The sequence below is a fragment of the Neodiprion virginianus genome, chromosome 5, assembly GCF_021901495.1.
Source record: "Neodiprion virginianus isolate iyNeoVirg1 chromosome 5, iyNeoVirg1.1, whole genome shotgun sequence".
Classification (NCBI taxonomy): Eukaryota; Metazoa; Arthropoda; class Insecta; order Hymenoptera; family Diprionidae; genus Neodiprion; species Neodiprion virginianus.
In genome coordinates, this window is record NC_060881.1 from 29,115,849 (window position 1) to 29,141,741 (window position 25,893).

A 25,893-nucleotide genomic window follows, 5' to 3' on the forward strand; every position below is an offset into this window, starting at 1 on the left:
CGCAGCGAATGGCGCGCGCTGCGCAGCTTTGGCCAAAGTGCATCGAACCGGGACTGTTTCGAACGATCACCAGACGGCGTTGTTTCGTATTCCCGTCTCAGGGCGTCCAGTAGCAGTGCCGCGCGTCGTTTCGTTTGAGCCGGCCGGCGTCTAACCGGATAGCCGGATATGTTGGTTCTTAAATTTTGACTGAAACTTAGCCCGGCGTCGTGAAAAAAATGACAATTACGTGAGAGTATTTGATAAAAGAGAGAAGAAAAGGGACGGAGAGTCGAAAAGAGCCTTCGCAGTTTGTCAGTTTACGGTATTAAAAATAGTAATAAAACGCTACGTAGGAAGGGAGCAAGGATATAGAAGAAAACGCGAATCGGTTCCCGGCGCTCCGGCAAAGCGCCGTTCTTATACCAAAAACAGTGACAATGTGGTTTATCCTGATTTTAATCCAAGTCTGCAGCTTCTTCCGTAAGTAATTTGCGCTGATTATATTTTGCACCCTTATAATTTCTAACATATATATATATATATATATGTGCGTGTGTGTATGTGTGTATATATATATATTTTCCCGTTTCACCCCGCACAACACTGTAATTTTCTCGCTGCTCACCCGCCACGCACGGTCGAACAAGGGATGAATCATGGCCCAAGTACATACATGCATGTACGCGTTACTACGATCCAGAGCCATCAGAGCCAGAGACCGACCTCCCTTCCGAGTTGAAATCCCGAGGTCCTCACGGCTACGGAGTCTGATTTTCAAAGCCCCATCCCCGCCAATTAACGCGACGAAATATTTACATTTATTCATGTATGTTTTTCGTTTACCATCTATCCCTTTTGTTTTTTTTTTTTTTTTTTTTATATAATGAAAACGACATTTTTTTTCTACTTGAACAGAGCGCGAGAGAAGTGACTTACCGTTTAATTGCAAGGTAATCTGTGGGTAATACGTGCGGCAATTAGTTAATTGGCGTTAACGCCGTGCAAGTCTTACATTATAAACTCGTTTAAAAAAAGTGGGAATAAAAATATGTTTCGAACAAATTTTTGCGCTAAAGTCGTCGTCGTGTAATTGGGGTTTAAATTATGCAATTGCAATCGCGTGTACGATTCATCGTTGTTGCAGTAGTGAACCCTCGACAGAAATTACATGAGCGAACGGGAGGATATGAAGTTTTGTAACAGCGCGTCACCCCGTCGCACAAAACCCTCCCTTTCAAAGAGAGGGAACGAGAAGAATAACGAGAAAAAAAAAAAAACACCTCCCGGAAAACCAACCCCTGTTTGTCTAATCAGGCTCGTTTCACGTATTTTATCGTTTGCCATAAACGCCGGTTCGTGAGTCATAACAGTAAAGATTAAGGGTTACATAGCGGAGCTCCAAATTGAATCTAGGGTCCAATTATTCACGTTCCACAGTTTTTACGTTAAATACACGAAAAGAAACGTTGTAGATTCAATGCAGATAAAGCAATAAGTATTTATTTTCAAATTGGTCTCTTTGGGTGTGCGTGCGATAGGATTACGACCACAGTCGGAAAATCTAAATACGAGCATCCATTTTCGCGAGATTCTATTGACATGTCAGCTAAAGACGAAGTTATGGATCAACGGTTAGCATCCCTTAGAACTGGATCGATATTTCTTCGCGAACGTGCAAAAGTATAACCTTACGAAACTTATTTTCAACGCGGGATTCTTCCATTGTTTTCCTGTGCAATACCACGAAAACTCTATGCAGACATTAGAGCAGCAGAAACGTAAGGGTAAAACAGTTTCGGACCGAGAGAGTTTGCTTTTTTGCGAACCCTTGCAGTCCGTTATGCACTGGCCCCCATGGGTCGCCTGCACCATCTATGCACCATAGACCAGACGCAGTTCGTTAGGCCACGACGGCAGCCATGGCATTGTTCTTATGTATAAGAGGTTTTACCGTAGTCAGTCTGCGTAGAGGCACAATGAGCCGATCAACCAATACAATGGGGTTGCTGATAAAAAAGTTCAGACCCACAGTTCTGGTCATTGAATGTATGTGTGCGGGTGTGGATGTGTTTAACTTACCGACAAACACTGCCGCGTCTGCGGGATGAGAATGAGAAACCGGTTGAAGAATCCTGCGAGAGGCAGCTCTCGCACATGGACGGAGAGCAGAGCTCGATGTGTGCAGACGCCGCAAAGGAAGCTAGAAAAAGACAAAATAAGAGAGTGAGCGAGGGAGAGAAAGAGAGCTGCAGGTTCGAGGGATCCGCATATTATATCCCGCAGCCACCTAATATCGGAGGAGAGCGCCCTGCGCGCTTCGTCGTAAAGGTAAAGGTAAGCGGAGATCTAAAGGTGGGGCAGAATGCCCAGTACCGTATTAACGGGCACCTGCATCGACGGTTTCAGTTGGGCCCACGGTACCCACTGCAAAGAACCAAGGAGGGAAAAACATATGACTGAATCCACGCTTTCCGACCCGTTTCGAACGATCAGTTTATGGCGTAGAAGGGTTATCCTCAAAGTACAAACAAATCGATACTGATGGTTGTGACAATGAGGTAGAGACAAGATTCTGCTCCATGATCTGACGTCAGTACACCAAGAAACTGCTACACAACTTTCCATGTGGTACTATTGATGGTTGTGGGAATGAGCTAGAAACAAGATTCTGGTCCATGATCTGAAGTCAGTACACCAAGAAACTGCTACACAACTTTCCATGTGGTACCACTACTGACGGTTGTGGGAATGCAGTGGAGGTAAAATTCTGGACACTGATCTAAAGGCAGTATTATACCATGAAACCGCATGTAACTCTCTATGAAGAAACCTGGAAAATGACACAGTAGAACGTTAAACTCTACATCGAAGTTACCACCAGGCATACGAAGTTTGTGCAATGAGGAAAGGTGGACGACAGGAGAACGAAACGATGATCGCGAGAGTGTGCATATATTATCTACCCATTCGAGAAATAAAAGTTGTTTCAACTTTCATGAATTTCCTTCAATGCAACTAGGATTAATTATTAATACTTGAGACAGCACTGAGGCGGTGCAGAGTGAGTGTGTATATCCCCATGCACTCGGGCAAGCCACTCACTCCGCTATTCATCTTGGTTCGGTGGTCCTAATTACACGTCTCCGGTTACCGACGAGGGTTCAAGCCCGTCTTCCTTTCAATGGCATCACATTTTTTTACGTGTTTGGTACTAAAACCTTCTTTGTTCGACGCATGCAGGCCACAGTGGTGCAGCGGCTGCAGGCAGGTATACCTGTACCATCTTCGTTCACGGAAATCTTGTCGGTACTACGCGTGAATGCGTGGACAGCCACCCGCACAATGGAAAAATGTGATGCAAATTAACAAAAAAGTAAATCATAAGCCTCCCATTGTTTTCGAGCATCCTATAAGTAGATACTGGGCATTCCATGACAAACCCTCGCCATCTCCGATTTTGCTCCAACTTTAATATAGTATTTTGAAATTTTCACCATAAATTACTTGTGAAAGATACCAAACTTTCGAGACCGTAAACTTTTTTCATCCGTAACATCACGTTAGCGTCAATTTTAGCGGTGTAGAAGTTTAAACCAGCATAAAGTTGAGAAACTCTTAGGTACGTAACTTTGGCGCATCCCGGTTCCCATCGACCATCGAACCTGCCTGTCGGGATGTAGGCAACTTTCGATGGGTGTTGAAAAATGTAAAGACTGATTTCGAATTCATCGGGTGATGCGACATCCACGTGATGAGCGGGAAGAAAATAATTGGAAGAGTCGGTTCGCGGATCTGCAGAGTCGTTCTTCGTTATCGTTTTTTCACGTCGTTGTTATACCTGCGTCGATTCATCGAATCGCTCACGTATATCGAGCATTGAAATGAATGTTTCCTGCACCGTAGAGAACGAGGAGTCAATACCGCCGCAGCGTGCGGAGGATCAAAGAAATTTCTCTTCGCTTTTTTTCCTCCTTCGCTCTGGTTCGGAAGTATATTTTCATCAGGTTCCAAGGCGATGACCAGCGGTAATATCAAGGCCAAAAATGAGTCACGACAAGTGTATCTCGAAGGCAATCGTGTGGGCTTCTCATCCGGCGATATAACCTTAGGTAAAAAAAGCTATAAAACTGAGAATGCGATGTTTCCCATGGGGTCAGCCTCGTAAAAATAGGCTTCGGTAAATGCTGAAGCTAACCGATAGAAGGAATTATCCAGGGCAGTAATCGCGAGCCGCTCCTTGGGCCAGAAGGAGATATATATATATATATATATATACGAGAGGTAAGAAGAAAAATGAGATAAAGAAAGAGCGAGAGGAGGAAAGAAAGCGAGTTGTTGGGAAGGAGCGGGGGATAGATAGAAGATAAAAGGGTTCGGCAGACTTCCAACTCCAGCAGCACGCGGCCCCCGCCACTCGGTCTCAGCTCCGTGTCAGTCATCGGCTCGTATAACATCAAATGCCGCTAAGTACGTACCGCTAAGTTAGAGTTTGAGTTTGGTTGATCCAACGAAATAAGAGAAATGCGTACGGGACGAGGGAAGGCTGGCTGACTGATAACCGTCAGTGGATGGTATACTGGCTCTTGTGAAATTTTCTCCTCGCGGAGTAAACAGCCAGGTCTTTTACGACTGACAACCTCGGCTCGCGCATGCTGCCCTCGAGAAGATCCCTGGATTCGTCATTCGTCGTCTTCGTGTCCCCCCCCTATCACCCGAAACGAAGTAAAAAAAGGATGAGCCAAACAAAAAAAAAAACAAATGAAGGAAACTTTTTCATTCGAGATAGCTGGCTAGTTGAACTTACAAACGTGGAGCGTGCAGAGTGCAAGCCAGCTGAATAAGACCTAGAGTAATCACTTAGGTACTGCACACTCGGAACTAAGGAACCAGCTGTAGTTTTTCACTTAGAAATTTTTCAAAATTAAAACGAAAAAAGAAATCAGCTGACGGAAATTCACGGAAATTAATTTCATTCGATTGTCCCCCAATACTGTAGGAATGTGAGCTTGCAAATCAACGATCACTTCCCATTCGTCGGGTATCGTTGCATTTCGGTTCGTTGGACTAAAGGCGCAACTGGCACGGACTATACATTCGAACAAGAGCGAGCAGGGGAATAGGGGATCAGGGGAGAGCTGGCCGTGTACCTGGACGACTAGATAGGGCAGTTATAGCGCGATCAGGGCTCGGAGTAACGTAGACGCGCAGCATAGCAGCTCAGATAAAAGGGCGAGGGACCGTCCGGGACGATTTATGGCATGACACAACTGCTTGCTCCGAGCCGAAGGATCGATACACGTATAGCCACACGTGCGTGTGTATCTGACGTGCAGCTTTCGTGTGAAAAAAAAACATGTATGTATGGCCAACTGATCGACTTTGACGAAATCGGTGAAGAATAGAAGCCAGAAGTAGAAAAAGAACCGACTCGTTGCTTAGATTTTGATGAATAATGATAGAGATCACTCAACGTCTCAGGAATGGAGTATGCGCAATGTTCCCCTGACAGTGTAGTTGCACTCAAAAGTTCAAGATCGTTATCCCTCGAAATGAATCCTCATTTCTGAGAATTAGGACCGGGAAGAGCATTCGTCACTCACTTTCGACGGATGATACAAGAGACTTTTGAACACGAATTTATATCCTGTTCATAAAGACCTGGCAAGTGTTCGTTCTAATATTGGCTTAACTAGTTCACGGGTTCATCATTCTTACTAAGAACACCTTAGAACCAAAATGTCGGAAGTGAAGAAGAGCGTGTTCGAGAATCACATTCCATTTTATTGTCAAGATTCATTCGATATCCCCAAGAGTCTAAGCGATACCCCGTAGTTGTCAATTAATTTCAAATCAAGAAGCCCATCAGACAAATAATCCGACCCATGAACTTGACCCAATCGAACACCATTCAACGAAGTAAGTGAGTAAAAAGGTTATCTGACTAGAAGAAGATGGCTTTACTAGTTCACGAGTTCATCACTTTTATCGAAAACACTTTAGAGCCAGAATGTCGAAAGTGATGAACAGCGTGTTCAAGAATCACATTCCATTTCATTATCAAGGTTCATTCGGTATCCCCAAGAGTCTAAGCGATACTCCATAGTTGTCAATTAATTTCAAATCAAGAAGCCCATCAGACAGATAATCCGACCCATGAACTTGACCCAACCCAACACGATTCAATAAACTGAGTAAGAAGATTGATTTTCCATTTCTTCCAGTGGATCCGACTGATGCTCAGAGCGGGGATCCTGGATTATCGTTTTCCGTGAGTCCCGGTGATCACTCAGCGGCTGAAGGAACTCCGGTGAGACTAAGATGCGAGGTCGACCCGGGGTCTGGGAACGATATCGTCTACTCCTGGAGCCTCGAGGGTAAGGATCTCTCTCCAAGCCCCCGGCGACACCAGGACGGTGGTGACCTCGTCATTACCAGAGTCGACCGAACCTCGGACAGCGGAAGCTTCGTCTGCAAAGCGACCCACCGCCTCACCGGTCTCTTCATCGAAAGTTCACCGGCGACAATCAGCGTTCAATGTGAGTTGTCCGTTCGATATTTCATTGTGCGTTGGTCTGGTTATGTGACTTGAGAGTTGCATGGTGGTCACTGGTAAAGGAAAACCCGGAAATCATGGTGAGGTCAGAGAATTCGATAAATGGCGGTATGATACGAAAAAGAATGAAACTTCGTCAATGAAGTAGAAGAATTCGAAGGAAATTTGTTTTCAATGCTTGTTTCCATGAACACGCCAAACAGATCATAAACGTGTTTTTCAATATTTCTATATTACATTAAATGTATGTACACACTTTGTAATAGATATCATGCGAACGGTACCGTATGAACATGGTAGCAGCTACTATGCGTATTACATCGTGATCGTTACCATGTTTAGACACTTCGGAACATGAAAATGGGGAATCTGTGACACTCGTTTACTATGTTCGTTTCGTAGCCGTTACAATAAGATTTTAGCATGAGTGTGAAAGGATAATTTTATAAGTGGATTGAAAATTTTCCAATCGTTGGTGGTAGACCAAATGGTGACCTTTTCAACCGCGATTACGTATGAGGAAGAATTTCAGACGGGGTATGAAAAGTAGATAAAGTGTAAATTCCGGCCACCCCTTCACAATGTGATAATTTCAATCAGAGATAAAAACCGCGGGTGTTTCCCCATTGAATATACAGCGTCACCAGTCGATGGTGGTGTGGAGGGTCCCGACTCCTTCCTGACGCGTCGTTGACAGAAAGGCGTATTTGGCTCCCCCCGCACGCATTGAATGAGAGTAGTAGCAGACTCGCTGGAGGAATAACTGCGGAGAGAGAGAGTATCAGAAAAGTAGATTTTTCCGCACATTTATAAAACGGGGTGTAAATACAGGTATACTTGTATAACTACAAGCCGCGAGTAACGCAATGATATTAATGATCCCGGGTATTATAAAAGCTGCTGAAGCAGTTTTTTCCTCGTAAAACGAACCAAATCAGCATTATAGCCTGCAGACGTTACCGCACCCTGGGTATCTGGAAAGGAAAAAAAAGCAAGTGAGGGAAAGAAACGTTTTTTTCGCCAGTTTCTTCTTTTCCTTCCTTCTATGCTTTCTTTATTATTATTTTTTCTTTTTTTCATTCTACTTCCATCCTTAATCCAACGCGCGAAATATCACCAAGCAGGCAAAGCACGCTGTTGCCACCGGTGGCCGGATACAATATACATGTATAATATATACACGTACTCGTAATATCAACTTGTATACATATGCAGCAGGAATAAGTAATGAAAATATTATGAGAAAAACATATTATTATTACGCGAAGAGACGTCGCCGCGCGGGGGCGTCGTTAGCGCACCGACACCTCGTTATCATGTATCGTTTCATAATTATTATTACTACACCCCGGCACTTCACTTTCTCGCACCATCGCCGCCAACTACCACTGAACCTCCACAACCCACTTGCTAAGCGTACGCCGTGTAGCTACTATTAACGTTAGTACACGTATATATACTGCCTGGCCCTTCTCAAATTATAAATGCGTGTACCGGATTTTTATACAACTCATACCTGTACAAGTTGCGGAACGCACAGTAATATCACTTTCGAAATACTAAATTCTCGCCTCATTATTGAAAGCCGCGGTGCACAAATTCCACGAAGTCATGATTCTCGATTCATTTTTCAAATTATTTCCAATTACGGACACATCACGCCGAAGGGGGACACTAATTATCCAATCAATTTTTATAAACCACTATACTATGAAAATGAAAAAGCAAAACACGATGATGACATGCATAGATAAGATCGTCGATGCGGATTTCAATTTCATGATAAAAGAAACAATCAACAAATTAATGGAAACACACTTCATTCTTCATCGTCGTCAATCGCTATTGAATATTTACGCGAAGGGTTTACCGGTTGCCAAAGTTAATACAGGCGAACGTTAAGTTTTCTCGTTCGAGTTGACAAACAAGTTATGGACTCCGTAAGTCAGCACCGACTTGCGAAACTCTGCAAGCTCTACCCGGATATACTGTATATAGGTACGATATTTTTAATTGATCACTCGTACCCTGCCTCTCGCCAATCCAACTCAGGCGGTGTAAAATATTCAACGAGTCGTTGCCGGAGTCGTGTTTCAACGAGTAGGTACCTAAACATGTTACGTTCATGATTGTTGAATTTAACGTTGAGGAGGTGAAGAAAAATAACGATAATAAACGTGAACGACCCGCGTTACCCTCGTTCTTCGTATTCGTACATAAAGGTGTAGGAATATCGACTCGAGAACAATAATTGAGAAACGACGAAAGAATCATGCAGTGTGGAAAAGAATGTTTGAATTCAATTCCTCTTCAAATCCTTCTCGCATTAAATCTGTACCTCATCTTTATATATAATTTACTTGGACGTCCGAGCACATCCGTAGGTAAAGTAGTATACTGTAGCTGCACTCTTCCTACTAATACATGGTCTCTAGTAATTAGCTGTATCCCATCTGCCGGCCTACAAACAGCATGGTCCTTATTGTGCTATAGCGACGAAATTAACATTCAAGTGGAAAAAATAACGTTGGAAAGAGTTGTCGTTCATTACAGGGCGACAAGTATAAATGCCTACACAAACTCCAGTGTTTCATGGATGGTTAGTAATCCATGTAAAGTGACATACGACACTAGCTGCAAACCAGCTCGCTAAAATACAAACCCTTGAATAGAGCGTATGAGAAACTTCACAAATTCGTAGTGCAATCAGTAGCCAATACAACAGAGGAGCTTCTTTCATCGTCGAAAGGGTGAAAAATAATTGCTCATTTCATGCCAATTGTGTAACTCATTCAATTTTGACATGCAAGTGCCGCAAAGTTAGTTACAGATACGCAGTTTTGCGATGATGTTTTACATCCTGGAAATGAAATCCCGGTATTTTCAAGTCAGCAGACACTTTTGTACTGCGCAAGGTATTTACTTTAACATTGGGTGGTATTAAAAATGCTGCTGCAGTCGCACGATAAGATGTATATTCGTTTTCGCTTCGGTTGTCAGTTGCCAAGACGTATGCATTGTATAAAAGATCTCGTTTCACGCTCTGCTAGGGTGTAGCAATGGTGAAAATATCAGACTCTCCACGTCGAGTTCGAGTGGGCGTCGTCGCTTCTTCCTTTCATATGAGTATATGCAAGGGTTGCAGGCGGATGACTGACAGTGATCCACGAGCGCACGTCTCACGGTGTATTTATTTACACAGGTAAGCGACAAACCCGCGAAATCCTGAAGCGAGAGAGTGAGTGAAAGAGGCGAAAATTAAGTGGAACATAAGTGAATTTTTTATGACCTTGATTTTTCACCACCCGAAGGATTCGACGAACGGATGATGGAAAGCTTGCAACTCGGCAAGTCACAAATAAAAACGAGGTTATACTTTCATAGCACAATCCAGACTGCCGAGCATCCCTCGAGGGTTGTGAAGTTAAGCATGGGAAACCATTCCTTTTTCTATTTCCATCCGGTAATTCTGGTAAGAGAAGAAGTCTAAGCGATACCCAGGGGCTAATAACGTGAAAGAGTCTTTCATGGGATAGAAAAAAGGAAAGAAGGTACATGCCCATAAGCACAGAGGGAAAAAAGGAGCGAAGCACGAGACGATGCAAGTTGGATAGAGCTAGATGAGGGCAATAGCTGTACAAGTGAAATAAAAAAATAAAAATAACCAGAAAGAGTAATGGAAAGAGGTTGCGGAGGCAAAAATGAGAAGCAAAAATATAATGGCCATGCATATACACGCACCCAGAGAGGCACAGGTGCACATGCTCGCAAAGTACATATTGTATAAAACAAATAACATCTCATAGTCGCGCGTGGAAGCAGCTTGACGACTCACGGGCGAAGGGGTTTCCATTTCACGAGGTAGATACACCCCCTACTGCTTACCCGTAACGAGATCATCGCCTCACTGCTGGATAGGCACAAGTCTAGATGGCGCTATTACGTCGACCGGTAATCATGCTATCGAGCTTGGAAGCTTCCCAAATTGAATATCAGTTCGGCACGACCAGATCACCTAATCCCGAAACCTGCTGCAGTTGACAAAAACATACCAGCATCTACCTCCGGAGCTCCGAATTATATACTGCCAAAGAAATTGGAGTGTTGGTCTAACGATACGTAGAAATGATCTTGACCTCGATGTATATGAAAGAAGAATCTTGGAAATCTAGGTCTTCATGAACAAAACCAATGTTTGTGTCAAACGTTTCGACCCGTCGTTGGTCTAACAATGGTCTGATTCTTTAACGGCCCATACTGTCCAATGCTGACTCAGACATTGAGCACTGGCAATGGAAAGAGGTATCGATCAACGTCTAACAAGTTCGAAGACTTGATTACCGACTCCTAGTTTCATATTTTCGAACCACCACTGCCCAATTATAACAATTTAATCGATGGATACACCGGGGAATTGGAATTTGGAATTGCGAATCCAAAGGATCGTGGGTGCTCCGGTGGTTCGCAAACTGTGGAACAGTGGGTGCCTATACACAGGGTCCTGGATAGAGCTGGGAACTCAATTCGTAAGGGGGTTTGCATTTTCATTGTCTCGCCTCTGGAGTTTTTTGCACCGTAGCTGGAGGTTTCGCGCGCTCTGGTTCGACCTGAGTGAGCTAATCGTTGAGTCTGCCTCAGGCTCTTTCATTTTTAAAACACTGCACACATACCGTCGACTGAACGAGGACGCGTTTTCTCGTATTATACCCGGTGCGCCTATTGTGCCGCGCGTATATAGGGTGGTTCGAGTTGATTTCTTAATACAGAGAAATACTGCATAAGTGAGAAACGAGATGGAAAACATTCACTTCGTAAGAAAATTTGTAACCTCTGCAAGTTTGAAAAAAGTAAATCGTGTATGGAGTCAAGAGAAGTGTTTAATCCAGCAAAATAAAACGTAGAGATGAAAGAAATTCCATTCACCGTTAATCTCGCATCCGTAATTTCGACGAATTTTTCCTTTCCTTCTTTATTTCACCTCTTTCTTTGGCTCGTTTCCTCTCTCTCTCTGTCTCTCTCTCTCTCTCTCTTACTCTCTCGATTTTATCGCGATAGTTTATTGTTTGTACGCGTACACCGCCCTTTGTCTTCCTAGCTCTCATTCAACTGTACCGGAAAACGCGACGGGGCGTAAGCAGGGCGAAGAGAAAAGGAACGATCACAAACATTCCTACGAACGTACCTAGTTCTTTCCGCCAGTGCGTCGTACAGACAGACAACCAGCACAGTTTCACTTGAATATCCTGCGAGCTGTAACAGGGACCTCTTTGTTCAACGGCGTTACTGCAACGCGACTTGCGGCCATGGCGAATGCAGGCTTCGAAGTGCGATCGCGGGTCGTACTTGCAATTGGAGATCCTCGATACGACCCTGTAAATCACAGCGCCAAAGGCCACCGCCATTCACCGCCCTTAGACGTGCAAAAACCGTTGCGGTTGTACAGTAAAACCTAAGTTACACGTTTCACATTGCAAAGTTATCCTCGTTTATACGTAAAATTTTTTTGATCCTGGAAATTTTTGCCTATCAACCATGTGAGAATATTTCACTTGTACGTTTCTCACATGTATAAGCCACGTATTCCATCACATAGCACTGTTCTCTGTTCAGTCAAGTCTTATTACAGCCTACTTTTTAATCGAAAATCGTGAAACTCATAACTGTTTCATCTTTCAATAACGAAGGTTTGGAATATTTAGGTATTTCACTTTAACGTCACTCTCATTTATACGTCAGTATTGCCATACCCGCTGAAAAAGGTGTGACTAAAGTTTCGCTGCAGCCGATCTCGCGCAAACGGACCTCGTCACCTAATGATATTTACTTTATAGTTGAAAACAAGAATCAGAAAGAAAATATCGTGTCTCATGACAGGGTAGACGCTGAAAGACCCGAAACGGATAAAATTCGTTTGAGTCAATTCGTAATGCAAATGAGACCAATGTCTCCACCACATCGATTAGGTTCTCGGAATTGTATTGAATGCCATTGCAGATGCATCCGGAAAATGACTGTGATTTTCAATAATCTCAAGCAATATTTGTAACTCGAAAGAACGTTCGTCAAACACTGTATTCAAGCTTTTATTCAACCACTGGCTTGCACTTCACGACAACGTCCAAGTTAAAACGTGATTAGAAGAGGGATCTATATGTGCAGCAGCGACTCAGACAAAAACTGATCATTCTCCGACAGACACAAGCTCCATGGATGCCGAGCCATAGTACACAATTACAAAATGGTAACGCATTGCTGCAGTATGGATCCTAGCTTCAAGAGCGAGAAAGGCCAGTGATTGCATCAACTCTTTTGGAAATGATGTATCTGGACCACGTAGTTGTTTGATTTCATGTGCACCACTTTCGAACGATGCACCCCATATCTGTGAATGCAGGGCGTGAACCGCAAAGCTGCTTTCATCTTCGTATTGCTGTGGTATAAAGTCTATGCGTAGCTACATGTACAAATGTATCCATCTACCGGGTTAAAGAGAAAACGATGATTAAACGGATGAGGGAGTGATTATTCGCTTCGTATTCGTTACTTTAATCTGTATACTGTTACATATATTACCACTGCTAAAAAGCTCGTATCTGCAATACCCGGTATACAGCAGTTGCGAATATAGCAGGTAAATTCAAAGTGGCGGGTCTAAGATGCAGTGACGAATATTTGATGTGAAACTACTGCAATTTATACTTGACTGTTTCACCTGCAGGTACAGACTATACTTTTAAACCGTGTAATGCGATTACTCAATTCTGCACCATTCTGAAACAAGACACGCATAACAATTTGGACTGCCATCGACATTACATCTGGAACGTCTATGGTCACCGATTAGTATCGATTTATCGACGTTCAGCTGTAACAGTGAGACGGCCAAGAACTACTGAAAAAAGCAACGGAAATTGAAAATCACTTGACACTCGCCATCCGTCTTGATAAAGCTTCGTCTCTCGACAATCAATCCGGAGAGCGGATAAATCACGGAACACCTACAAGATCTCCAGTGATCACCGCCGATTGGTATGCATAATTAGTATTCCCGTTTACTGAGGTGTATCTGCTGAATCATGGTCGTTCAACGACTTGAACGAACCATTACACATGGATTCGTTTTATAAATTTGTCAACGATGTAAAATGAATGCTGAAATGTTCAACTGATAACGAGCAAAAAATTCATGCTGGGAAATAAATTCTAAGTTGAAATTTCAACATAGTAACTTGCAATGAAATTCAACTCGCGAACAAGAGTCACCGACCTCCACGTCTTTCCATAAACAGTTGACACTATGAACACGCGCGCGCACCTGCACCCTGCAGTGGTTTGCGGAGAGTTTCGCACCGTCTTGTCTTCACGCGACCTCCTAATTCAAAGAGACGGGAATTCCGCCCCCTGGTGAGCCAGATATCAGAAACGTGCGCCGCGTACAGATACCAGCGACGAGCTTGTAGAATACGAAACTCGTCAGGGTGGTATAATTATTATCCCAACCGGCGTAAGAAGTCACCGGCTCGCGACCGGGCTGCGGGGACTATGAAAGCAGCGGCTATATATCTCCACGAGGAGTTCTCATCGGAAAGCGAATCGGCCAGAGGGTGAAGCCACCTTCGAGGAAACCATACATCCACATCGTACATCCTTTACCAGCGACTCCATCATACCTTCCAAGTTTTTCACTAAGTACTTTTGTTTCCACTCCGCATGATGAATTGTCATCAGTAGGTATTTTATGCACCTTACGAAATCCACCACGCCGAGCCCGTTAGATTTGTTCAAAAGCCATGATAGATGTGTAACCTGGTTAGTCCTGACAGTTTACAGTCCAAGAATTGCGCATCAAGTACTAGTGCTAATGGGCTTGTCAGTGACCAGCTAAGTCAAGTAAAAAAAAAAAAAACAAGGGCTTCTCCGGTTTCGTGGGTTTTGTCGGACGCCATGCTTCGAAAGAAGCCCCAGCATGGTGCACTGCCGTTCAACTTCTACAGTGGCAGAGTGTGGAGTCCCGGTATGAGGGCACATCGTGACTCGGTAGGTTGGTGGGTACCTTGGGTAACTTCGCGAATGGGTACTTATCGCCCCCAGCGAGCTCCGGAGCCTAGCCCAACTTAAATTCGGGGTGGATTTCAGCCTGATTTTCAGGCCCTTGACTCTCAGCAAACGCGTCCCACCCCATCATCTGCAAGGGCTCACGGCCGTTTCCCTCACCCGCGAAATCCCTGCTTCCCCATCAGCGTCGACTCCTTACGCTGACAAGCCTCGCCGAGTTGGTGGTACCCGGGTATTCGTGGGCATATGCATCTACGTTCATTGTGCGTGTATATGTGCGGACAGCGAGAGAGGGAGAGGAGAATAGAGAGCGCTCAACGTGCCGAGTGTAGACAGACGACGTGCTGGGGCAGCAGGCGGACAGGATAGCGAGCGGCGGCGGTGGCAGCAGCTAGGTGTACAGTCTGGAGGGCCGACTGCCGAGAGCCGGGCCCATAAAACTTTATGGTGGGTTTGCATCGACCGTGCCTTCCCTTCCCGTTGCCCCGAACCCCTCGCTGTCCTTCCTTTCCCTCCCGCCGTTCCCTTGCCTCGTTCACCCTCACGATCCCGTCGCCCCAGCCTTTCGTTACCCTGGCAACGCCGTCGCTGGCAGCCCCTCGACGCCGGCCGCGAGCATCTCCACTTTCCCCTGGATCCACACGCCAATTGGCTGCTCCTTCACCTTCCCCGGGTCAAATGTGTACGATGCAGGTATCGCACAACCGTGATGTGTGTATCTCCCTGTCGAGTTACACACGTTACGTACTTCCGTTCAGAGACACGTAAGAGATAGGTTCGCATTTCGGTGCATGACTATTTTAGACTTTGAAGACCTGCCACAAGTGTATCCATGTGCAGTTTACCCTTCTGTACTTCTTTTTAGGTAACTTACTGACTCGCTTCCAATTTCAATTTGCAAATCTTCGAAGTAATCCACTTTCGGCAACTACTTTCTCATGGGTATCATAGAATTTTGTGCAACATTGGCACACTTCGTTATCCTGTTCGTGTAAAGAAGACATCCGAGAAGCGAACCTTGAAAGTTTCTTCATGGAACTTTTGCACTATCTATAAAACTTGAGGCAACCCATCAGACTGTTCGGAGCTTACTAAGGAATCCGCTGGTCATCATTAGGGCGTCCGTTTCGTACTGAATAACAGTTCGGATTGCATTGGAAAATCAAGACACCGTAAAGGCGTGCACCTCTTCGCGGAATATTCTTGAAATACCACCAGACGTCATTAAGACATCATAAAAGCCATCTGCAAGGCATTGAACGAAACTCTCTCACTCATCAGTTGGATAAGATTGAAAGCAGACTAATTTAAGAATCATTTCATTCATCCACAATATGCATTATATAAGACAGACCACCACCATGTCTTTTCGAATAACTTTGTGTACCAAGCGATTCTCGAAACATCGCAACGGAACACTCCTTTCATAAACATCTGAATTCTTTTAACAAATGTCTGAACTCGTGTTACTTAGAAATTAATAGTAGCTAGAATCGGTCTAGCCAAATCCCATGTGCATAGTGTTCCGAGGACTTTGACGCTTCGGTGAAGCTGATGGTTTCGCTTTGGCAGAGTATTTCTCTTCCTTTTGTACCGCGTATCATGGACGTACACTTCCGTGTGAAGTGTCTCTGAAAACGGGGGTTCCAGGACCAACGGACTTGAAGCGTGTTGACGTAATTGAACTGTTTAAACCTGCAGGACTGGAGAAGCCGTGGCTGCCGTCGCTGGCTTTGCGACAGCCAGCTTTGGACGCAGCTTGCGGGTTGAGACCCGCGCTGGCGTCGTTTGTTTGCTCGCCTAGGATAAATAGTAGCGCCTGCCACCTCCTTGGACCACCCACCCCAAGCCAAGGCGATCTCTCCGTCTCAACGCTACAGCGGTCTTCTTTCAAGTCCTTCATCCCGCGGATCGCTGCAGCGGTCGCTGCTTCCGCTGCTTCCCTAAAACGCGTTTACATTACAGCTTCCCTTTCTTACATCGCCTCTTTCACTCCAACTCTCTTCGTCTTTCTCACTTTTCCTTATCCTGATGATGAAAATCTACCGCTTCTGCATTTCACCAACAGTTCAAGTCTGTAACGGTACCTTCAGCTATACTCAGAATTCATCGCATTCGCACGAAGATGCCAATCTCTGACCTTCGGTACCCTTAACGATCCACAATTTCATTCATCCCATAAGCCATCCGTGCAGTAAAGATCCGAATGGTTCTGTCGACACATTTACGTTGCTTAAATCTAGAGGAAAGATTAATTATTCAGATAAAGTTTGGTATATCATTATGCTGTGGAAACGGCTCCCATTTGTTTCACGTCTTTCACGAGAACATAATTTTGTTGTTCCCAAGAGATTGCGCACACGCTAGACGAGAACCTTTAAAGTACAGCCTCTTTCGAATTTTTTCTCTCCCTTCTTTCTGTATCTATTTCTACTCCTCAGTCGTCACCTATTCCCCTGACGACTCGAGAGGTCGGCCTCATCACGGAGCGATGCTGTCAGTGTAGCTGGCTTCATTTGTAACGTACTCCTGGTTCAGATAGTTACTTGAGCCAAAGGCCGAGACGAGATAGTAAAACGTGTTGGAGATTCGACGCCCGTTGGCTGTCGCACGTTGCTGTTGTCCAAGTCTCGGTCTTCTCTTCTGGCTCCACCTCGTCCCGTTCCACGGTCGTGTTTACACGAAAGTTAATCTTGCGCGGGAGATGATAATAATAAACGCTACTCTCTTTTTCTCTCTCTTTCCTTCTGTCTCTTCGCGCTCCACGCGATGTTGCAGGCGCGGTCCCTTTGATCTCGATGATGTCGTTTGTGCGTTTAAACACGGCTTTCCGAGTATAGCCGAGACTTCGAGAGAAAGAGAGTCGAGTGGCCGGTATGAAAGCAGGCTGTAAACCATCCCGCAAAGCGGCTACGCCACGGGAGCGCCACCTGCAAAGGATTGAAGCCCACCCGACCGCCCGGACGCGGAGTTAAGTGTGTAAAGTAAGTTACAGAGACTGTTGCTCCACCCGCTCGTCACCGGGCGGCACTTCCGCAATTGCGGAACGCAGCACGTACCCCCTTACTTACCAGACCGTCGAGCATTCACGCAATTTACTATTTATTGTACCATTGTCTCACACTCTTTTACCGCAAATTCACTTTGCCAGATTCCCTCTTTGAGCCTAATGCTCACACCACCTCGGACCCTTCACCGGCGTCAAATGGCCACGCACTTCGGTCTTTGACTGCTCTCCAAGTGCTCGGGACAAAAACGAAAGCAAAGAAAAATACTCACAATGCCACGACAGGCTGTAATCAAGAAACGCGCGCGTCTCGTATGGAGTGAAATTTAAATAAAAAAGGATCAAATCCCACCTCATCTTTAACTTACGGAACCAAATATACACCGTTAAACAAGAAAACGTCCCAGCAGGTCCACGAAATTTCTTGGGTCGATTTAACTATTTTCCAATGTATTACTAATAGTAAGTCAAAACCACTGAAAATTACAAATTAAATGAAAAATGTAACAAATAACACAAATATAAAGTGAATCTGCTGAGACTAATGTCTGTGTTTACTTAAATTTCTCTAACAGTGTACTGAACTATGTTTTCGCCTATTATACACTGTATAACATTTATAAGTGAAGAATGAAGATCTTCAACAATTATCGTGAAAACTAAATCAACTACAATAACTTATATCGCAGAATAAAAATATAATGAAGATTACTCATCAAAGATTAATCATTTCACGAAGAACATGAGACCAGCTCTCTTTCTCTCTCACTATCTCTTAATCTCTGGCTAAACTGATATATTTTATGTTTTGTCCTTAGGGATAAGCGAAGCTGACGTTCAACTGCAACTACCAAAGTTTCCAAACCTTCTAAAGGCGGGTATCGATATCGAGCTCAAATGCCACGTTGAAGGATCGGGAGACATGCGCTACGAATGGTTCAAGTAAGCTTTTTTCATTTGAACCCAAAACAGTGAATTAAATCCGTCACGGTGCGAGATTTTAAAATGCGCCACTACATATATTACAGAAACTCGGAACGTGTGTCAAAGTCGGAGCGAATCGAGATCAAGAAGAAGAAGCTTCACATCCATAAATCAAGCACCGATGACAACGGAGTGTACACGTGCCAGGCGCGTAACGAAGTCGGTTCTTCGCCAGTGGGAAAAAATTTTCCCCTTGTGATACCGAGTAACGACACAGCAACGATAAAGACCGTACCGCAGAATATAATAGCAAAGCGTGGTGAGCCGGCCTTCTTTCATTGCCAATACGAAAATGCCGACACAGTGCAGTGGTTCTTTGACAACAATGGACCCCTTGAATCTGACGACGAGAAAATAGTGTACGAAAATGGTACCCTGGTAATTCTGGCCGCGGAGCATCGTGATCAGGGAATGTATTCGTGTCACGGACCGAGAGGCGAAACTTTGCAAGTCTATTCCGCCGAGTTGCAAATTGCTTGTGAGTAAACACGACGGCAATGAATAGATCGCCGAGAACCCTGAATAATAATAATAAACCCTCGTTGTAATTCGATGCTGAATTCTCTTGCGTTTTTCAGATCTGAGGAACCTATCCATCACATCGTTCGAACCAGCCTTATCCAACCAACTGGCTATAGTGGGCGAACATCAGGAGCTGCAGATAAGCTGTTTGGAACCATCCGGTCTTCCGCGACCTAAAGTCTACTGGAAGAATCCGGATGGACACATCATAAGCGATTCCGGAGTGGTCAGAGTCCAGGATAACACACTGATAATCAGCAAGGCACGTTTGGACGAAGATGATGGAAATTACACCTGCGTTGCCGAAAATTTAGCAGGAGAAACGGCGATGAGTGTTCAGGTCGCCATATCCAGTGAGTGGAGATGAATTGGAACCGTTTCGTTCGCTATAAGTTTATAGTCCGATTGATTTTAGCATTGAGACAAGTTTCCCGGACTTGAAGTGAAATCGACCAATGAGGTCGCAAACAAACAAGACCTCTCATCTTAAAAACTTTTATTTCCTCTCTTTATCAGCTCCCCCGAGCCTGGTCTCCTCGCCAGAATCGATAACCGTTACGGAAGGAGATCCAGCAACATTGTCCTGTTCGTACGTTGGAATGGAATCGCCAATCACGCACGTCCGGTGGCTGAAAGACGGTGAACCACTCCGAGAGAGCGGAGGTCCGGTGAGGCACCGGGTATCGGACAGCCGGGGGAACGTAACTCTTTTCTTAAAAAGCGTCGACTTGTCGGACAAGGGTAGCTACAAGTGCGAGATATTCACCAAGGGTTTTCCATCGGTATTTTCCCAGCATGCCGAGCTCGCGGTAAAGGAAAAGCTAAAGTTCTCTTCTCTCTATAACGAACGACTCGAACTCGGCTCGACGAGCAAGGTTTACTGCAAAGCGCACGGCGCTACCGAGCCCACTGTGAAGTGGATAAAAGAAGGAAATGGCACTGAGTTCCCCCCGCATGTTCAAGACATAAACGGTACCTTGCACTTCAACGGCGTTGTTGAGGACGACAAAGGGAGATACACGTGTTTGGCGACAAACAGTCAGGGATCCATAAATCACACCATCACCATCGACGTTGTCAGTGAGTAACTCCGCTCGTTTATCTGAAACAATGAAGTATTCATTAGCTTATGTAAGATCGTAACATCAAAAGTGAGATCTCACGATTGGCGATGATTCTTAATGCAAAACAATCCGAAACAAGGATCAAAACACTTCAGTGCGTGCTGAGTTTCGAATTTCATTGTGTGTAATTCTCCCCAACAGTTGCTCCCAAGTTCACCGTGCAGCCCCAAAATCTGACAGAGGCTATCGAGGGACACTCCGTAATGATTGACTGCTCCGCTGAGGGAGATCCTAAGCCAAAGATACAGTGGATGAAAAATTTGAAATCTAACGATTTGGAAAGCCCTCGTTTTCAGGTGCTACAAAATGGAAGCCTCTACATCCGAGAGGTGTATCTCGCAGACGAGGGAAACTACGGTTGTATCGCCGGAAACAGCGGGGGACTCAGGACGAAAGAAGTTCAGCTAATCGTACGACGTAAGTGGACAACGACGCTAAAATTTTGACAGGGTACTGTACTGAAATGAAATGTCTCCATTCGTTAATAAAACATTTCAGCGTTAGTTTGATTCAAATACATCAAGCACATCAAGAAATCACCTCGTTCGGGGCACATCTTTGGGGATCGTTTTCAGCCCCTTGAAGTGTTTAATGGCAGACAAAAAAAAAAAATACGTGTCACTTAATTTTTCAGACTACTGTAAGATATTACAAAGTAAATCAAATCAGAGGTATCAGCCTGGGATACCTTCTTTATCAGTCATTCGGTGTACCAAAAAGAAGACAAACTATTTTCCATTCCTGCCCGTTAATCCCGTCTCACAATCATATCTACTAGAACTAGTATTACAGTGTAGACCTGTTGAGAATGAATTTTTTATTTCAATTTCTACAGCTGGAGATGGCTACCGCTCGGATATGGACATGAATAACGAAGAGGATGAATCAATGATGGGAAGAACAGTGATCATAACGCTGGGCGCAGCAGCAGCGTACATGGTTTTGGTGGTCGGGTTGATGCTGTACTGTCGTTACAGGAGAAAGCGCAGGAAGCAGCAATACCTGCAAGAGCAAGCTGAAGGTATTTGCGAATGTCGCCAAAATAGCATCACGACGACGTCAATTACGCGTAGATTTAAATCTAGTACTGATCCGTACGCGACACTTTTCCCCGCAGAAAAACTGGAGAACGGAGACGTGCACGATGAGCAAACGGAGCTGAAAGAAACTAACCACAAAACATCGTCAGCGAAGAAGAATGAAAACAGAGATTCCCATAGAAGTGACGGTGCGGACACAGCGCAGAGCCAAAGCAGCAATCACTCTAAGAAGTCTAAATCGAGCTACGACAAGATCGCGGTATCCCGGAGCAACCTCAAGGATCCAAAGCCACTGGGACGCGGGGAGTTCGGCGACGTATTTCGCTCAAAGTACCAGGTCGAGGGAGAGAAGGAGACCCTGGTGATGATAAAGAGCCTGACAAGCACGAAGGACGAGAACGCGTTGCAGGAGTTCAAGCGAGAACTCGATCTGCTGCACAAACTGAGCCACGAAAACGTCGCGAAGCTCGTTGGCCTGTGCAGAGAAAAAGAACCGCACTACATGCTCCTCGAGTACACGGATTGGGGTGACCTCAAACAGTTCTTGATCGCCTCGCGGAAGGACAGCGGTTCCAGCCCGACTCACGACGCGAAAAAGCGGGTCCCCCAGCTCTCGGTTGCCCAGATATTGTCCCTCTCCATCCAGGCAGCAAAGGGACTGAAACACGTCGCGGACAACCGACTTGTTCACAAGGACATAGCCGCAAGGAACTGCCTGATATCGAGCAATTTTTCTATCAAGATATCGTTCCCTTGCATGACAAAGGAGCCCTACCATCAGGAGTACGCGAAACATCGCAACCGGGTCATCCCTCTAAGGTGGCTTCCCTACGAGGCGGTTTACGAGGACGAGTACTCGACGAAGAGCGACGTCTACTCGTTCTCCTGCCTAGTGTGGGAGATGTTCCACCAGGGCGAGCTGCCCTTCAACAAGCTCAACGACGACTCCGTGCTTTCGCAGCTTAAAACTCAGAGACTCGGCTGGAAGGCCCACAAGGCAGCGCCTCCGGCCCTTCAGGAGCTTCAGGCAACCTGCTGGGCCAACGATCCCAGGGAACGTCCTACTTTCGACGATGTTGTTATTAAATTAGGCGAAATTGTTGTAGATAGCTGCCTTTCAACGTAGGCTATTATTTTTTTTTAATTTATATTCCTTTTTTTTCTTTTATTTTTAACACATATACATATTTTTTATCTTAATTCTATCCTTTTCACTTGTATCTTTTTTTCTAACGGAAAGTAAATTCTCAAAGAATAAAAAAAAAAAAAAAAAAGAAAAAGAAATACTGTAACGCGTCCAATGACCTTCGATTTGATACTCAAGATTTGGATAAGATTCTTTGACAGACACGAAATCGGTCATCTTTGACAGTCGGTTTGTACTCTCACCGTTTCGAATCTAAAATTGAGGAAAAAAAGATCTTTCCCACTTTGTTTTTTTCTAAACCCTGATTAACATCGACACTAGAATCTATACGAATGAAATTGCTGTGACGGAATCGACTCTTGCTCAAAGTAAACATATCTTCGGATATTTGTCTCAATTAGAAAGCTCTCGTTCAAGATTATAAATTTGTATTTGATGAATTGATTTTTGAACGAAAAATTCCGCAAGTGATTATACCGGTTACGAAATGTTCAGCAGAAAATTTTATTGTCAACTACCTGTGGCAAGGTCGCGAAATTGAAAAATTCGCGTTCCTCTGTGGATGTGAAAAAATTTGCACCAACTGACTTCAATTGGTGGATGAGTGATTGGCGCAGTTGCAGTATTCGAAATCGTCCATTAGCTCTCTAAGGATAAAACAATATTTATATCCGATAGTAACTCCGCCCCGTTCAATACCGATTTCGCATAAGCCTACGAACTTTAACCGATATAAAATGCACGAAAACCGTAATATTACACCAGTAATCGATAGCATTAATAATAATAACGATAATATCACTCCGAGAAAAGGTTAGAGTATACCTACAATACAATACAATATTTTGTAATCATCGTCGAAAGTAGGATTAATTCTAAGTCTGATTCATCTAACATCGAATAATTTTAAACATAACAATATAACGTACTTATATTATACATACTTGAATATGCGGCAGAATTTTTTTAAACGTTGCATTAAAATTAGGCAAGTAACGCCATCATATCAAGTCGGAGAAAAACACCTAAATTTACTCATACGATTTCTACTATCCAACTCGACCAAAAAAGGGCCACAGAATCACAATCGATTACAATTTAACGATAAAATCGATAAAATAATTTTACACAGGGAGGATTAATGAAATAAAACAATTTAAAAAAAAAAAAAAAAAAAAAATGGCCTTGTACATAAAAAAATTAATCGAATTTAAACGAAGTTGTAAATTTTTTATGTATAACATGTACGTCGCATGAAATATGTGACTACTATAGCGCATGTATTGATGCGATTGCACGAATGAATCCATTCTTTTCAACTCGTATCCTGACGTATCGTACGAATATGACTAAAAACTGTAACAGAGTATCCAAATTTTACACCGGATACAACTCGAGACTGAAAATACTCAAACATTCATATTCACGATGAAAAATACTTCTGTGGCGTTATTTCTTTGTAATTTTCTTTTTTGTTTTTCCATGCAAGATACGTACTATATATAATGATAAGAATAAACTTCGAGTGAAATTTAGGACGATGATAATAATGAGAGTAATTTCAATTGCTTCAATCAATTGCTCGGGAATTTTTAACAGGAAGTCTGGTTATGTTAAAAAAAAAAAAATAAGAAAAAACGCAAATATTCCGTTTCCGATCGAGCAATGTGCAGTTTCGTGATCTCTTAAGAGGTCTGATTCAGTCAGAAGAAAAAAAAAGTTAACTTCGGCAAATGAAAGGAATCTAATGCTGCCTGCTCAAGTAATAATTAGAAAAAAAAAAAAATTTCAATTTCATCAAGTTTTTGTATTTGTGAATTTTTTTTTTTTTAATTCAATGACGGTAATAAATCTACAATGGCCTTATTAGAGGCTATTTGAGTGTAAATAAAATATAATTTATTTCATAACATTAAATAATATCGACATGCTCATTGGTAAAAAAAACCTATATAATTGCGCATATACGTTATAAATTTTGTGTTGTATCAAATACGTACGTACACAGTATAAAATCCACCGCATGATGAAAAATAACGATAACGGTAATAATAGTATTAAAAATAACGATAACAATAATAATAATACTAATAATAATAATAATATAATAACAATAAAGTAATAAATAAATTAGTATTTACCATTTAGATATTATGCATATATGTTATACATTATAAATGTGCTTCAGACACCTGTCTCTGTTGCTGCGGCTTTTGCGACCAGTGTGAAACATTTTTGAAAGCTAAATATTTATCCAACAAATACAGAACCGCGACAAATTTTAACGTTCAATTGTCAACGCATTTGAAACAGTTAGGTAGTAAGTGCCATTTTTTAATACGAAATCGAACGTGGTTAAACAACAAGTCTTTTTTTAGTCGTTTAATTTTTGACGTAATTTTTATAGGCGTAACCTAACCCGAAGCGACACTCGTCAAGATCGAATGAACGACGTAATGTTGAAATGAAACAAGATCGTAATGGAACAGGGAAAGTGCTTCATATTTTCATGGACAACCAACAGCCGAGAAACAATAAATAATTGTCCCGGTTGTAATTAACGAATTTGAAAGAAAAAAAAAAAAAAAAAAAAAACAGGGTTGACTTGATCTTTTTATACAGATGGTCTGCAAGAATGAATGTACGCTTTGCAGCTTATTTATCGATTACTCATATATTGTAATAATCACTCACATATTCATACGCATAAATACATAACTATAGGCTTACAAACACTGCCAATAATAATATTCATGAATTCATACGTATAATCACATATTAAGCTGTCGGATTATATTAAAATTTATATACTGATAATATAATCACCTGCATCATATATTCATCGCTTGAGACCGTGATGATTTAGTTTTATAATAATGTGCTTTCTCTGTCAACCCAGAAAAATATTCTCAGTTTTTTACTGTGCGTGTGTTATTGCAATATCGTGATCCGACTGTACTTGTGTGCGAATAAAAAACAAAAAAAAAAAAAAAACTGTTGGGCAAACTCGGTATTGCAATTAGTATGTGAAAACTTGATTAAATTTTCGAAAGCGTCCGTAAGTTGAAAGTCGGTGATTTGGTTTTAAGATCTGAGAAAATTGAAGATTGATTTTAGTTTGATTTTTTTTTTTTAAACACAGGGTATAACGTACACCTTCGACATGTGGCTATTAATATAAAAATTAATTCAATATTGAAGAACATTCGGATTCGATTGAAATCGTGAATAGAAGAAATTGGAATTATGTAATGGGAATTGGAAAAGCGTGAAAACCCCGGTTTTTTGCAAATACGTAACTCGTGCGTCATAATTTATCAAATGAATAACAAATATCTAGTCAACCGAATGACAAATAATTGAACACGAGAAATATCCTAGCTAATTATATATACCTTAAATACAGTTTCATAACGCGATGCAAATAAATAATTCATAATGTACAATGTTGGTCATATCCCCCAGTTTGAGTAACGAAA

General features: G+C 43.1%; 1 protein-coding gene and 1 long non-coding RNA gene across 2 annotated transcripts in view; one reads left to right on the forward strand and one right to left on the reverse strand.

The window, feature by feature from the left end:
• Positions 1–128: 128 nt before the first annotated feature.
• On the forward strand, positions 129–25,383 carry LOC124305849 (inactive tyrosine-protein kinase 7-like). Its single transcript, XM_046765768.1, has 9 exons — positions 129–462; positions 6,204–6,518; positions 18,416–18,539; positions 18,626–19,059; positions 19,160–19,456; positions 19,620–20,183; positions 20,369–20,644; positions 21,063–21,248; positions 21,345–25,383. Exons 1-9 carry the CDS (start codon positions 420–422, stop codon positions 22,391–22,393), a joined length of 3,288 nt encoding a protein of 1,095 aa, XP_046621724.1. The 5' UTR covers positions 129–419; the 3' UTR covers positions 22,394–25,383.
• LOC124305857 (uncharacterized) overlaps positions 6,818–25,893 on the reverse strand; it is a 53,297-nt gene continuing 34,221 nt past the window's right edge. Inside the window, exons 2-3 of the long non-coding RNA XR_006908462.1 lie at positions 20,080–20,205; positions 6,818–7,298 (exon numbers count right to left, since the gene is read on the reverse strand). This is a non-coding gene — a long non-coding RNA (uncharacterized LOC124305857). The remainder of the gene's footprint in view (positions 7,299–20,079; positions 20,206–25,893) is intronic.

Bases quoted from the DNA above. Each gene is read 5' to 3' on its own strand.
- LOC124305849 (XM_046765768.1), top strand. From the start codon at position 420: ATGTGGTTTATCCTGATTTTAATCCAAGTCTGCAGCTTCTTCC. The intron at 6,519-18,415 runs GTGAGTTGTCCG...TTTTGTCCTTAG, and splicing joins GGCGACAATCAGCGTTCAAT to GGATAAGCGAAGCTGACGTT. The intron at 19,060-19,159 runs GTGAGTAAACAC...TGCGTTTTTCAG, and splicing joins CGCCGAGTTGCAAATTGCTT to ATCTGAGGAACCTATCCATC.